The sequence below is a fragment of the Telmatherina bonti genome (genome assembly GCF_933228915.1).
Source record: "Telmatherina bonti genome assembly, chromosome: 9".
NCBI classification, from domain to species: domain Eukaryota; kingdom Metazoa; phylum Chordata; class Actinopteri; order Atheriniformes; family Telmatherinidae; genus Telmatherina; species Telmatherina bonti.
Window position 1 is genome coordinate 5525170 of NC_136627.1, and position 16307 is coordinate 5541476.

The 16307-nt window shown below is 45.4% G+C and overlaps 1 protein-coding gene across 1 annotated transcript in view; it reads left to right on the top strand.

Moving 5' to 3' along the window:
• The window catches only part of snx19b (sorting nexin 19b), a gene marked incomplete at its 5' end in the record, with an annotated part of 80882 nt that extends 65457 nt beyond the window's left edge, over positions 1-15425 (top strand). The window contains 3 exons of the mRNA XM_079246957.1: positions 9467-9651; positions 9816-9903; positions 12589-15425. Of these exons, the coding sequence (XP_079103083.1) occupies positions 9467-9651; positions 9816-9903; positions 12589-12712 (397 nt within the window). The 3' untranslated portion in view covers positions 12713-15425. The remainder of the gene's footprint in view (positions 1-9466; positions 9652-9815; positions 9904-12588) is intronic.
• Between the last annotated feature and the right edge of the window lie 882 nt (positions 15426-16307).

Sequence of the window (16307 nt, forward strand, 5' to 3'; positions counted from 1 at the left end):
CAGCGGGGTGGGCACGTCCTGCCGTTCCATGGTGTACGTTAGCAGGTCAGTCCAGTCCATGTATCTCTCCTATGAGTCGCTGCTCTGCCTCGGCCTCCTGCCTGGCACCTTCCCGTCGAATACCAGTAACGTGATTTCTGGGGGGGGGGCGTGACCGGGTCGCCCTTAACAAGGCGGATCAGCCCTTGCCGGTCTCTGCCACTCAGTCCACTGTCGGCGGCCGAGATCCCTGTGGGCCTAATGATCCTGAGTGCTCATGCCTTCAGCGTTCTGCCCCACCGCCTCGGCCTGCAGAGTTGCCCTTCCCATGCACTCCGAGCAATAATGGCATCATGCGGGCCTGGCTGTTGGAGAGATATGCTTCATCTACATTCAACACCTGCCCCCATCGGGAGCTGCCATGGATGGACGGGCCACCGATTGAGATTCATGTGGACCCTGCGGCCACACCTAAGGCGTGCCACACCGCGGCAACCGTGCCCCTGCACTGGCAGCAGAAGGTACACGATGACCTCCTTCGGGACGAGGCCCTGGGTGTGATTGAACGTGTGCCTTATGGTGTCCCAGTGACATGGTGCCATCGTATGGTTGTCACTCGGAAGCATGACGGCTCCCCCCGCAGAACCGTGGACCTTTCACCTCTCAACAGGTACTGTCGACGTGAGACCTTTGCCACTGAACCCCCCTTCCACCTTGCCCGTCGCATCCCAAAGGACGCCTGGAAAACTGTCACGAATGCCTGGAACGGTTATCATAGTGTGCCCTTGCGCGAGTCGGATCGCCACCTGACCACTTTTATAACACCGTTCGGACGCTGGCGCTATACCAGGGCGCCTCAGGGTTTCCTGTCTTCTGGGGATGGCTACAACCGCCGTTTTGACGCTATCCTCTCGGATTACGAGCAAAAGGAGCGTTGTGTCGATGACACCATCCACTATGACGCTGACTTAGAGCAGCACTGGTGGAGGACCATCGACTTCCTCACACGGGTCGGCCGGGCGGGCATCGTGCTGAACCCTGACAAGTTTCAGTTCGCGGAAAGGACTGTTGACTTCGCTGGCTTTAGGATCTCGGACTCTACGATCGAACCACTTCCGAAGTACTTGGACGCTATCCGAGACTTTCCCACCCCAGTCTCCACCACAGATATCAGGAGCTGGTTTGGCCTTGTCAACCAGGTGGCTAACTATGCCCAGCTGCGTGACTCCATGGCTCCATTTAAGCCTTTCCTCAGCCCGAGGTGCAAGTTTTCGTGGTCGCGCGAGCTGGAGGACGCCTTCCAAGCGTCTAAGCAGGCTGTGGTTGAGGCCATCCGGGTGGGTGTGGAGATCTATGACATGCAGAGGAGGACTTGCCTGCGCCCTGACTGGTCCCGGCGTGGCATTGGTTACTTTCTCCTGCAACAACACTGCGACTGCAGTTCTGGGGTACCGGACTGTTGCCTGGACGGATGGCGGATAACCCTTGCTGGGTCACGCTTCCTATCCTCGGCGGAACAGCGTTACGCTGCTATCGAGGGGGAGGCTCTGGCCGTGGCCTGGGGCCTTGAGCAGACTAAATATTTTACGCAGGGGTGCGACAACCTTGTTGTCGTCACGGACCACAAACCTCTGGTGAAGATCTTTGGCGACCGTACGCTGGATGAGATCACAAATTCTCGTCTGTTTAGGCTCAAGCAGCGGACCCTTCCTTGGCGCTTTGACGTCGTACACCTACCTGGCCAGAGCAATCATGCCGCTGATGCCACCTCGAGACACCCTTCCCCTGCTGGCTCTATTGCCAGCCACTCACTGGGGCCACATAGCGATCCCGACGGTGTTGAGTCCGCACTCATGGCTTCTATCCGCGAGGATGCGCAGGAACTTGTTGTCATCTCCTGGCCCCTCCTTGCTCAGGAGACGGCAGCAGATGCTTCCTTTGCTCATCTTCTGTACCTTATTGAGCATGAGGGTAAGATTGACGCTCGAGACCCTGCTCTGGCCAGCCTATCGCTGGTCTGTGAGTCCGTCTATGCACTGGATGGTGTCCTACTGTATGATGACCGTGTCGTGGTTCCGCCGTCCCTCAGAGGTAGGGTCCTCCGGCACCTTCATTCTGCTCACCAGGGGACTTCGCTGATGCTGCAGCGTGCCCGTGCCATTGTTTACTGGCCTGGGATGTCGAGGGACATCCGGGCCATCAGGGATGGATGCGCGGACTGCAACCGCAATGCCCCTTCACATGCAGCCACGCCCCCCATCCCATCCTCGCCACCATCCACACCATTCGAAGCTGTGTTCGCCGACTTCTTTGACTACGGGGGCCGCCACTACTTGGTCGTCGGGGACCGCCTCTCTGGGTGGGTGGAGGTCCTGAGCTCCACAGCGGGCACTGGCTTAGGGGGCTCGACTGGCTTGGTCCGCCACCTCCGTGCGTTTTTTGCTACCTTCGGTGTACCGGAGGAGCTTTCCAGTGACGGGGGCCCAGAGTTTACCGCCAGCCATACAGAGGATTTCCTCCGTTTATGGCATGTCAGACATCGTGTGTCCTCTGTTGGCTTTCCGCAGTCCAACGGCAGGGCTGAGGTTGCGGTGAAGACAGCCAAGCGCCTGCTGGTCTCCAATACCGGCCCGACTGGCAGTCTTGATCACGACCGTTTCCTACGCGCCATGCTGCAGCTGCGCAACACGCCTGATCCTGATTGTAATCTTTCGCCTGCGCAGATTATCTTTGGCCGCCCCTTGCGTGACTCCCTGTCCTTCGTCGGTAGGCTTGAGAAGTTCTCCAACCCACATGTCCGCCCACTCTGGCGTCAGGCATGGGCCGCGAAGGAGGAGGCCCTGAGTCTCTAGAGCAGCGCTCACGGCCTCTCCGCCCTCTGGCACTGGGGGAGACGGTGTTCCTCCAGAACCTGCAGGGCCCCAGCCCGCGCAAATGGGATAGGTCTGGGGTGGTAGTGGAGTCCCCGGGCTATGATCAGTATCGGATCAGGGTAGACGGGTCGGGTCGCCTGACTTTGCGCAACCGGCGCTTCCTCCGCGCTTATACCCCGGCCACCCACCATGCTAGGCGGCTGCGGGATGCGCCATCACCGCTGCCTGCTTTGGTGGCCAGGGAGCCTCGACCTGCCACTCGGGTCCCGGGGACCCCCCAGGTGGACCCGGATGGGCTCTGCCATGCTGTTCCCGGTGCACCCTTGTCAGTACCCCATGAGGCGGTTCCCTCCGGGGATGGCCTCTCTTTTGATCCCACCCCCATGGATGTCCCACCGGACCGGGTGCCGCGGTCGCCGCCTTTGCTGCCTCAACGTGTGCTTCCTGCTCGTGTGAGACGGCCCCCCAGACGCTATGAACCTGAGTCAGGCCGCTGGGTGCTGGCCTGAGTCCGTAAACCTAGTTTGGCTCTGGCTTTTCGGACTGGAGGGGGATGCAGAGTTCTCCACCGGCCACTGGGTGTCACTAGAGGCTAGGGAAACAAGACATGGTTAAGCTAGCAGATGAAGTAGCCACGTTTACACCGTGTTCATGTCAAGACAGAGATGTTAACCTGTCCGGCTTATTTCCTGTAAGTCCGCTTATGTTTTACTACTGCTGCTAAGCTGATTCAAGTTTCTACGTCATGTATTAGGCATTTCTATGGTGAAATTGCATTAGTTTACGCTCATACTGTTGTAATGTTACAGGGCTTCCTCATCGTTGTCATTAAAGTGGTCTGACATCGAGGAGTGTGTTTCTTCACCCACCAATGGTGATTATTATTACTGGTCAAGCTGGGACAGATATACGCCATGATAGTTTGCTTTTTTTTGTACTTGAAGTCTCTTTTGTTGATTTATCATAATTTCCAATGATATTTTTACAAATTTATCTGGTGTAAAAACTTCCAAGTTTTATTTAGCCTTGCCGCGCCCCCCCCTGTGATTACTCTGGGCCCCCCCTGGGGGGCCCCCCCCCCAGTTTGGGAACCACTGCCCTAGTGGATGAGGGGGCAACTACAATGGGGAACTGCAATTTTATGTACTTCTGCATAGGTTTCACTTTTAACTGCCGGAGGTAGCCGCTTGTAAGTAACAGAGCTTGCTTACAGGTACTGTATTAGCTAATAGATGTCATTCTAGCTTAATGACACCATACTTGCTTATCGACACCATGCTAGCTTACAGACACAGTGCTAACTTGTAGACACTGTTTTAGCTTACGAGTACAATATTGTCTTATATTTGTCTTGGTAGCTTAACGTCACCATACTAGCTTAGAGACACCGCGTTAGTTTACAGCAGGGGTAGGCAACTCCGGTCCTCAAGTGCCACAGTCCTGCAAATGTAAGGAGTTTCTCTGCTATCTACGATACTAGCTTACAAACACTTGGCTAGTTTACATACACAATGCTAGCTTACAGACATTACACTGGCCTACGGAAACTGTACTAACTTATAGACACCATTCTAGATTACAGACACCATACTAGCTTATAAAATACTATCACAACTCATGAACACCAATGACAGTTTACAAGCACAATACTATACTATACTAGCATATAGACTGTGTTTGGATAATTACCTGTCCTGATTTGGCAACAGCTCATCATTTTTTTTTTTTTTTTTGCTTCAACATGATGAATTCACACACCTTTGCATGATTTTGTATGCCACATACATTTTATTTTCCTTAAATGTTGACCATCAAACTTGTCACAAAATCACAAAAAGATGAGAGGTTTCTGAAAATGTTTGCAGTTCACTCAGTTGAGCTAAATATTAACTTTGGAGCCAAATCCCAGTAAAGAGTGACTCATTCTGGTCTTATCAAGTTGAACCCAGTTTGTGGGATTCTCTATGTTTACGCAACATTTTAGAATTATGTGTGTTTGTTGTGTGTGGTCTGGGGTTTTATGTGTAATGAACAGTTGATCTGATTATTGAATATTTAACAAGAAACATAATATGTGACCAGACTGGTTGTGCAAGCGGTGGGTTCTGCGTCTTTAAATGCCATGTGTTGTATTTTTGTACGTTCTCACCACTTTGACGGATTTTTAAATCTATCTTTTCAACCTGCATTAGAAGAAATGTCAAAACGTCAACTTTCCACTTGTTCTTTGTTCACCACGCCCACCTCAAATATCCCAACTTATTACACAATATTTCTCATAGTCCCATGAGAAGAAAGATCTGCATTACTGGTGGGTTAGGAACAAGCCACAAGATATCCCCTAAACACGTCCACAATAACAAAATGACATCATTTTGTTCTTGTGGCCTAAAGAACAATCAAAAAGTCTCACTTCTGGGGAGGATGGAAGTGGCCTAAACCACATTGTTATGAGTTTTGTGACCTGGAGTTTCTCCATCATGAAACCTCCATCATGCTGCAAATCCAAACGTCACCTGGATTGCTGAAGGAAATTACTCTTGGAGAATGTTTTATACTGTTCCTTAGTCGAGTGAACATAACATTCAGTCTCAGGGTCCTTGTGAAAATATCTCTTCTTGTACTTTCTTCACAGATTCAGTCTGTTTGAGAGAAAAGAGGGTTCTTTACTTCCCTTCTCAACACCAGGTCATTATCCTAAATCCATCTCGGTGATTGGCATTACAATACTACAAGGTCGACCAGTTATTAAAACAACAATGCACTAGTTCATGGAAATCTCTGCAGTTCAGGGGTCTGACTTACACCTCTCATTATTAATATTAAACTTTGCTTATTAAGTGACTGAACCTTCTGCAAAAGGCTGGAAAAAAACTACTGGGAATGAGGCCAGGCCACAGTAGGGATGCTTTCCTGATTACCAGGAGAATCCAAAGGATTTATCTTTACTTTACTTCAACCATGATCTGATGTTGGTTTATTGTGTAAAAAGATAATTCCTGATAGTTCCTTGTGCTGGTGCTGGATTACCTGAAACCAAGTGGCAACCTCCAACAGTCAGAAGTGAAGCCTGTGTGGAAGTGGCAAAACCTGCAGTTTTCCTTTCATCCACTAGGGGCTCGAAAAGAGAGTCAATACCCAATATTGCCCTTTTCCATCAGCACCTACATATCCAACCTCCACTCCTCCTGGTTTGTAGGCGTTTCCATCAGGATCGTCCAGGCTGAGCAGACACTTTTTTCACACCTACTTCTTTAGGGTTCTAAAGTATGTTCTTAGCCTTAAGGCCCATTTCTGACGTTTCAAATGTTATCATACGTCGTCATACTTCCACGTGTCTTTTACGTTGCCATGGTTGCTAAGTCACTTCATCCAATGCTGAGTTATTTGTTCTGACACCGGCTGATGGATATTCGTTCTCTCTGCAAATACTCCTGCCGTCTACAACATCAACAACATGTACAGTTGTCGATGTTGTTGTTCTGATCATCAGTGTCCCTTATTACACAATATTTCTCATGAAAAGAAAGATCTGCATGACTGGTGGGTTAGGAACAAACCACAAGATGTACCCCAACCACGTCCACAAGAATGTATATATATTCTCGTATGTATATATATATATCTATATATCTATATCTATATATCTATCTATATATATATATATATATATATATATATATATATATATATATATATATATATATATATATATATATATATATCTGAAATGGGTAACCAGGCATTAGGTTAGCTTGCGAGTAGAATTGTTTTTGTGTTAGCAGTAGCTTATTTTTTCAAGAATATTAGATTGTCTTTTCCTTCTTTTAAATGACATCAGTCAGACTTTAACATTGCGTAAATAAAGTGATCAATCTAATTGTTTAACTTGCTATTTTATCTCCAGACAGTTTTCAGTCGTGCTTAAAGACCCACTCCAATCTTCCTTTTAAGCTTTTAAAAATATGTTCTCAGTTATGTTTAAAGTCTCATTTAAAGACATGAAGTATTTTTTAGCCACAAAACTTGAGCCATTTTCTGGACTCTACTTTTGCAGAACACCAGAGCGGTTAAAAGTGAAGCCTATGCGGAACTGCATAAAACTGCAGTTCCCCCTTCATCCGCTAAGGGCTGCAAAACAGAGCAAATCCCCATAGACTCCCATGTTAAAAAGGCCAACTTCACAACAGAAATAAACAGGTGTACAGCAGAAATAAACATGTTTACAGCCTGGTTCAAAAATCCATTTTCGGTTTATAGGTCTGGTTTAACTTCATGACAACTGTGGGGGAGTGAATTTTTTTCTAACTCGCCTCTTTTAAAGTAATTTAATCTTGAAGTTTGGCATATCCCACAAGTCAGAAGAACGGAAAACAACCGCAGTTTTTAGCTGGTTTAAAACGTGACTTAGCTTTAGCCTGCTTACCTTCGTTAGCTGGTTAGCTCCTGTTATCTCGGGGTTAGCTCGGCTAGTTCTTAGCTACAGAAAGCTCGGAGTTCGCTCGATGTCAATCATCCGCCATAACACTCACGGCCCCCCTCTCAGCTCCACCTCTTTGCCCATATTTGTATTTTTGGGGCGAGACGATGCGCATGACGCTGCCATGATGGCAATGGTAGGAACCGCCCACCAAGCTTAAATTCAGCTCTTTAGAAACCTATGGGTGACGTCACAGAGGCTCCGTCCATCTCTTTATATGCAGTCTATGGATGTAACGTTAGCTAATGCTAACAAGCACACTCTTTTGAATTATCGGCACCCAAATAAAAAAAAACAAAACAACTTTCCATAAACAAACTGGATGTCCACTTGATGGTGTGCACCCAGATTCACATTTATCTTGCTGGGGAAGCCATTTTTCCCTGCTACCAGTTGGTGAAACAGACTTCTGTGTTGTCTTGCTCTCTCACAGCAAAGAGTTTCGGTCAATGATGAAAGCTAACATGATTTGCATTTATTTTAGTAACTTACTACTACACACACGTTGATCATCATCAACCATCTTCTTTCACAGACTGTGACTGGACGGTGGGGTGGGGCAGGAGCTTGTGCCACCGCCTTGTGGTCTTATGATGTGATAGTGAGGTTCTGTTTGAGCCCACCTTTAGTGGTCTACCGATGTTTGACAATGATTTATTCTATTTTATTCAATTCTACAGTCATTTAGCAGACGCTTTTATCCAAAGTGACTGACATATGAGTGAGAACAACACATGGAAATACTCAGAAAAGCTGTATTGATGCAATATTTCACTATATATGTCCTATAGAGTCAGAAAAATGCCACATAGACATGTGAACAACACAAAAAAACATGATTTTCGCTGGAGTGGGTCATTAAGATGCTTTAAAATAATTATAGATTGACATTGATTGTGTCTAATGATGACATGTTAGAAAATAAGGGTACTGTAGTAAAGTACAACCCTGATTACCCAAAATTCGGGATACTGTAAAATTGAAATAAAACAACCTTATCAAGTCACATTTTATTCCTAGTAGAAGATTTAACGTAGAAGTTAGTTTCTAACTAGCATAAATTCGTCATAACTCTATTGTTGTACATGTTGGAAAAATCTGCAGTACTATGCATGTATCTTCATTGTGTAATCTCAACTGTAAACTGTAAAATGTACACAACTGTAAAATACTTAAAAAAGAAACAGAGTGGAGAAGAAAAAACGCAAAAGCTTTCCTAACTCACCCATGCAGGGCTTATGCAGCTAAGCAGTAAATGGCCACAACAAGTAAATGAGATAATGTTGTTAGGGTTCATATAAAGTAAGAAAGAGAAGATTGGGCCTGAAGGCAGGTCTTCTGTTTCTGTTTAAGGCAGTTCTGAGGTTTCACACTGTGTTGCATAACATCATCTGTCTGCTGTTAAACTTTTTTTTACCTCATCTTCAAGTCCTGGAAAACTCAAAGCCTTAAATTATCTTAAACATCATGTTTTGAACGTAAGAGGTTACTTTGCTTCTATTTAAACTATCAACATGTGTTGCTGGTTCACCTGCTCGACCTGTACGTGGTCTGGATGCCTGAGCTGCATTGCTGCTTGTATACTATACTTGGTGCTTTAAATAACCTCCTCCAGCCTCGGGAATGGCTGGCTCTCTCCACCCCTCAGATGGTAAATCCTGGTGTGAAAAGGTCAGGTGGGAACAGCAAGAGGTCAGAATCGACCGGCTGTACACACCTGACTGGATTTCCTCATCACAAGACCTTCATTTCAACGGTTTGGGTTCGATCTGAGATCGCTTCCAGTGTGAGACTGTGCCAGGCCAGACTCCTCTGGTACTCGCTGAGTCTCAGATCAGCGTGGGAATGCAGATGGTGGTTAACGTTTACAAGGGTCGGCTGGGTGGGGGACAGGATCATTGAGGGTTGGTCAGGTCAGGCATGAAACATTAAACTTAAGAAGTCAGGAGATTAGCCGAGTGCTGCTCAGGTCATCAGTCCTTCCAGATCTTTAAATCACAACAAATATGGACAGCAGGAATTTGGGACACTCTGTTCCAGAGTGTCTCTTAGATGTACTCAGCTAATAGATGTAACACCACAGAAATGAATATTAGCTCCAGTCTAATTTTGTGATATTTTTTTGCCATTTCAGATGGTTGGATGTGAGTGTGGCCAACCTGACCTGTACCAGGTACTGGGTCGCATACCTTCAGGTCATCCAAGAGGCTGTGTGGCCGGGAGGAGCTTTGCCTACTGCCCCACCACCCCAACGCAGCCAGCAAGAGAAGGACAACACCAAACAACAAGCCCTAGCTTGTCTGATGGGAGTTCTACCAGGTACGTCTAGACCTGAAGCTGACCTGTCTTCTGTATTCTTGACATGAGAATTTAAACTTTAATACAGTAAAATCTATGCTGAGCTTCAGAAGGAAAGATACCCAATAAACCGCCAGTTTGTTTGCTGTTAAACCAGTATAACACCAGTCTCCATGTCTTCATAGAGCTGGTTTCAGACATGTTGGGCTCAGATAAGTACAAAATCACCTGGCAGATGGCTCTGGACTCTTTTCAAGACCCCCACATTAACAGGTACGTTTTACCACACATACTATCCCAGTGTGGCGTATACCATCTCAGTCGGAGGAGTATGTACTGTCAAGAGTCCCAAAAGCTGTTTTTGACTATTTAATAAAACGGGTTTTTACTTTATTAATCATGTTTTGGAAATTCAGGTCTGCTTGTGGCCCATCTCTAGATGTATGAGAGAGCAGTGGGCGGCCATGTTTCTGCACCCGAGGAGCAGTAGGGAGGGTTTAGTGCAGGTGTCCATTGAGGGCCGGCGTCCTGAAGGTGTTCAATTTTTGTGCAGGATATGTGCAGGTTCCCAGTGTTACTGATGCCTGGTGTGAGGCCTTGCTCAAGGGTCCACTGTGATTCACCTCTTTTGGCTCTCTGGGAACTTGACCCCTGGTTCTCCGGATTCAATTCCTCCTCCATAACCCTCACTAACCATCGCCTAGTGGTTCTTTAGATTTTCTTCTTGGTTATGGACTTAATGAAAACAGCAGCTTGATATTTTCTAAAGCATCAAGTCATATTTTATTCCTAGAAGAAGACAAACAACAGACGATGAAGCTGAGACATTTTATCTTTTGATAAAAGAAAAACATGAGCTGATTATGCATCTGATGCAGCACCACATCTGTAAAAAGTAGTTCCAGAGTAATACTTAACATTGTTAGCATGTGTTAGCATCAGTAGCAAGTAGTTCCAAGGTGATGTTTACCATTGCTAGCATGTGTTAGAAACTATGAAAAGTAGTTCCAGGGTGATGTTTAGCATTGCTAGCAGGTGTTAGCACAGGGCTACTCGATTTGAAAATATAAGTAGTTTATTAATTTTTCTATTTTAAATTCCGTCCCACATGACAAGGACAAATGCTCAAATTATAATAATGAAAATTCCAGTCAGAGCCTATTTTTTTCCTAACTTTTAACATAAAAAGGTCATATCAAACTAAATGTCTCGATGTGATGCCTTCTCACATTATAATCTTTAAACACCGCCACATACTCAATTTTTTGTATGGCGTTCGGTTTTGCACTCGAGTGTGACAGCAAAATAAATACGTATCAGTCCAGGCGGGGTTAAATCTGCAGTTTTCGTTGTCAGTTTTGTATTTTGGGACAAAGAACGACATTCTTGCTAGCGCTACTCTTACAAATTCAAACCATAACAACACACGCTTGGGTTAATGTTGCTAGGCAACCAAGTGTTGCATTCATGGTCTGCACAACTGTAGGATTGTAGGCTACTTAAAGTGGAACTATTATGTGCATTTCAGGCAAATTTATTTTTATTTCTTAGACCAGAAGGACTGGGATTGATGGAGTTATTGTCACAAATCGCTTTATTTACTTCAGACCGACCCTCTCCGTAGGCTGTCAGATCAGCCTGTGGGCAAAACGAGTGGATTGAGACTCTTCTGCATTAAGCCCCGCCTCCTGCCACTGCACTACATTGGGAGCACGCACTGCAACTGCTTTCGCCGTCATTGTAACATCTCATAAACAGAAGGATTAGGCTAATATTAAGTCAATAAAAAACAAAATACAATGTCAACACATAGCATACAGCCCTACATGTTGGAACCTGAATCAGACCCTGAAAACGAAGTGGAAAACAGCAACCCACAGCAACGAATGCAGCAGGATGTCTCTCTTTGGTAAACTCACCAGCCATCGTTGGAAATAACTTTATCCCACGTTTTCCACCCGCCTGATGTATTTGTACATGCCCTTGTTAACCAGTAGAAGGTAACCAATCACCGAACGTCACAAGGATTTCCAAGTAGAAAAAACTGAAACGACGCATTTTTCGTCGCCATGGAAACCGAACTGAGAGAGTGCTGGAACTCAAACTCAAACATGCGTTTAGGTGATAAAAAAACAGTGTCGTTCACATGTCTTATGAGGATTCAACACTGTAACACTGTAGAAAGCTCAGAAAACTCCAAATACCATAATAGGAACCCTTTAATGAAGAATGACGGAAGGTTCTTGATCAATATCTTTATTCTTTTACATAAGCTGGACCACATAAAAGTTGGTTCTGGGCTGCATGTGGCCCGTGGGTCGCCATTTGAAGAGACATGCTTTAGGACTTGTGAAAAGTAGTTCCTGAATGATGTTTAGCATTGTGCAGAATTTGCTCTTCTCCACAGATATGCCAAAGGCCCTAATGTAACCCAAAACCACTGACTTGTTTCGGTCCCAGATGTTTCCCTTTTGAAAGAAAACAATGTAGCTTTAATTCGTGAGCCCCCGCAAAAAATCAAATTTTCTAAATCTGAAGTCTTCTACTTCTTGGTATTCATGTGGAGACACACGGAGACATAGAGATGCATATCAGATGTATGCAGCAGAGTTTTAAACAAAGTTTCTACCATAAAGTGATGGAAATGTCTCAGAAGCTGTATACATTTGGCTTTAAAGGGTTAAGCTAACACCTGTTATATCATTTATCTTATGCAGGTTGCGTAAGCTATGAGTTAATGTGGTTGCTGGCTTCTAATCTGAAATGTTTTAATGCCACGCATTAGCGTAGCAACAGGAAGTTTCCATGTTAAATATAAATCAGGTCCATTCCTCCTGGCGTCTCACATCATGTCTGAAAGTAAAATAAGATTCATAAGGAGACCCAGGGGACTCCTCATCGTCTCCATCGTCACGCCATGTCAGATATAAGCTGACTCTTGGTGTTGTGTTCCCGCAGACACCTGGTCTACTGCTTGTTTGATCTTCTGCTGGACTTCCTGGTTCCTGAGATGCCTGAGGAGGACTTCCAGAGAAGCCTTCTGCAGACCCTTTCCAAGAACCCAGAGAAGCTTCTGGCATGAGGAGACGCCACATCCTGCATGATCTCAGTGAGGAGCAGGTGAACGACAGCATGGCAGTGAGGCAGCTTCTGTCCTCACCATCCTCTGTCCTCACCTCAAACCCCTGAGGTGTCTCAGGCTCTGTCTCAGATTCCATGCTAATATAGGGACATGTGACACTCTTGAACACGGCGTCCTGTACTCACACACAGACACGCTTCTTTGATTACAGCAACACACCTGGTCTGTGTTCTCAGAACATGTCTGATGTGCTGTTCAGATCCAAACATGTGGCAAAGCCCCTCGATCTCCACATCTTGCCTCATTCTGCCCGCTAAACTCCACGGATTTAGCTAAACTCACTTCAGATGGTCTTCGCACTCTGCCTTCATCCCCTCTACACACTGGGAGGAAAATCTCCTTCCTGTTGCTCTACTCTGGAGAAGCAGGATTAGCTTTCCCCCTCCGGTAATTCTCTTCAGCATCCCACCAACCCTGCGCAGACCCACACATGTGATTCTGACATAATGTGAGCAATGCTTCCTAAAGCTGAGCTTTCCTGAGAGATTTAATGGTGCAGAGGAAGGACACACCATGACGTGTTGTAGAGATATTTTACCAGCGTTATATGTCACAGTTCTGGCTAATGGGCCCCACACAGGACAAACTGCACTGGTTACATCTAAATCAGGGGTGCCGAAATCCAGTTCTGGAGGTCTTCTCTCCTGCTGATTTTCTCTAACACGCCTGAATCATCTGCAAGACATCCAGCTCTGCAGAGGCCCGGTAACCAGGCGTTCATCTAATTTAGGTGTTTAGGAGAAGATATACATCTAAAAGTGGCAGGATAGTAGATCTCCAGAAACGGATTGGGGCTCCACTGATATAAATTATAGAAGAGACGGGCTCCACTTAACAGTATGTGGCATCTCTGCATCGTAGATTCAAGTTACAATGTCTTTTTCTGCTGTCTACACAGAAACGCTAAAAGCTGGTGGTCCACAGTGCAAAGCAGTACCTGGCACATCTGGCGACATGATGGCGTTGCATGTCTGTTACAGGTCTGTTACACGTCTGTTACAGGTCTGTTACACATCTGTTACAGGTCTGTTACACGTCTGTTACAGGTCTGTTACACATCTGTTACAGGTCTGTTACAGGTCTGTTACACATCTGTTACAAGTCTGTTAAACGTCTGTTACAGGTCTGTTAAACGTCTGTTACGCATCTGTTACAGGTCTGTTACAGGTTTGTTACAGGTCTGTTACACATCTGTTACAGGTCTGTTACACGTCTGTTACAGGTCTGTTACACATCTGTTACAGGTCTGTTACACATCTGTTACAAGTCTGTTAAACGTCTGTTACAGGTCTGTTAAACGTCTGTTACGCATCTGTTACAGGTCTGTTACAGGTTTGTTACAGGTCTGTTACAGATCTGTTACACGTCTGTTATAGGTCTGTTACAGGTCTGTTACATGTCTGTTACACGTCTGTTATACGTCTGTTACAGGTCTGTTACAGATCTGTTACACGTCTGTTACAGGTCTGTTACACGTCTGCTATGCATCTGTTACACATCTGTTACAAGTCTGTTAAACATCTGTTACAGGTCTGTTAAACGTCTGTTACACGTCTGTTACACATGTGTTACAGGTCTGTTACACATCTGTTACAAGTCTGTTAAACATCTGTTACAGGTCTGTTAAACGTCTGTTACACGTCTGTTACACATGTGTTACAGGTCTGTTACAAGTCTGTTACACATGTGTTACAGGTCTGTTACACGTCTGTTACACATGTGTTACAGGTCTGTTACAAGTCTGTTACAGGTCTGTTACACGTGTGTTACAGGTCTGTTACACGTGTGCATTGTGGCATTCAGTGAGACCACACTGGGTTTTCTGTTGTTCTGATGTTCAGATTCAGAGTTGGGCGAGAAAGTTGTGTAGATTCTGGTCTTAATGGCACCACTGCACCATCCTGCCTCCTCATCTCACTTCCTTTCTGCCTGATGAAGAGCAGCAGACCTCCTCCCAGACTGATTTTATTCTTCTTTTTCCAGTCTGGGACTAAAGTGTCCAGATGTGACAGCAGAAAGGTGACTAGTTAATCATTATTCATACGTTTCCTGCTGCTTCGGCTCGTTGAAGCATCGCCACATCCCAGATTTAAAATAAAAACTCTGAAATGTTCCTCATCTTTTTTAATCTCTATCTGTCCTTTCTGTTGATATTCAGCATATTTATGAGATGATTTATTTGTTTGAATTGATCATTTATTCTGGATTCCGTCCATGGAACAAGTGAAGGTCCTGATTGTGCGCCCATGCGGTCCTGGTTTCCTGCTTTCAGCCTTGCTGTCATCCTTCATCCTGTTCATCTTTGTAAAGTGTCATATTCTGCTCGTTGTTGATGTTTCTGATATGAAGAGAAATTTTTCTAGTTTATATAAATGAAGGAATTCCAGCGATACATGTTTGCTTTCTGCCTCTTTTCGCCTTCATCCTGCCAAATTAACAGAAGCGCCTCATTGTGTAAAAGTCCTCGTTGTTCTCTGTGACGGGACGCAACACCTTTCCTTCTTATCAGGCCTCTTCCTGCTGTTTCTCTGCTCTCTGATCATGTGCATGTGTTGTGTGCACGATAACGCCATATTGTAAACATTTTGCCGCTCGTTCTGAGCACATTTGACAAAATAATAAAGTTGCCAATCATGACTTATTAAATCTTCAACTGTTGTTTGCTCTCGTTATTTTCTTGGCTGGAGGAGGGGGTGATGCATTACAAGACGCTGCTGAGCCTTATTTTTTATGAGAGTTAACTTTACTGTCTGGATGCTCACCAAGAATCTGGCTGGCCTCTTCAGGGTCAGAAATGTGCTCCGTATTGTCTTCAACTCTTTTTACATTTGATATAGCTTCCCATCAGTTTGCTCGAGCCTGCTGACTCATGCCTTCATATCCAATATCCGTCACAAACATGCAGAAAATGACCTTTAGGTGGCTGATAATGAGTATCAGAACCATTTCTGGGAAGAGTTTGAGTAAAGCGCCAGTATTCTAACAACAAAGAGGGACTTGGAGGCTGGCTTTGCATGGCTGGAAAATCCTCTTAATCAGACTGACAGAGAAAACTGATAGAAACACTTGAGGCAGGATGAATAATTTTTAGCTTTTTATTTCTTCCACAACACAGTTTTCTGTTTTTAGTTATTTTTAACAGATAAAGGAGAGTCCACCTGTCTCTGTTTTTGTTTCTATGTCATGTAAAATTATAGCTGGGTGACCTGGGATGATGCACCTAATGTCTGTTTCATCAACTCCACCTATTTAACTTCCAGTTAATGGCGATAATTTTGTCCCACTTGGTCCCCTTCGTACCAGCATGACATGGTTTAACCACCACAACCTGGCTGAGTCCTGCTGCTGACCATGTCCATCCCTTTCTGAGCACAGTGTAGCATCTTCTGATGGAAACTTCCAGCAGGATGATGCACCATGTCACAAAGCTCACATCATCTCCACCATGACGATGAGTTCACTGTCCTCCAACGGCTCCACAGTCACCAGATCTACATCCAGCAGAGCAGCTTTGGGAAATTCTCATGGTGATGAG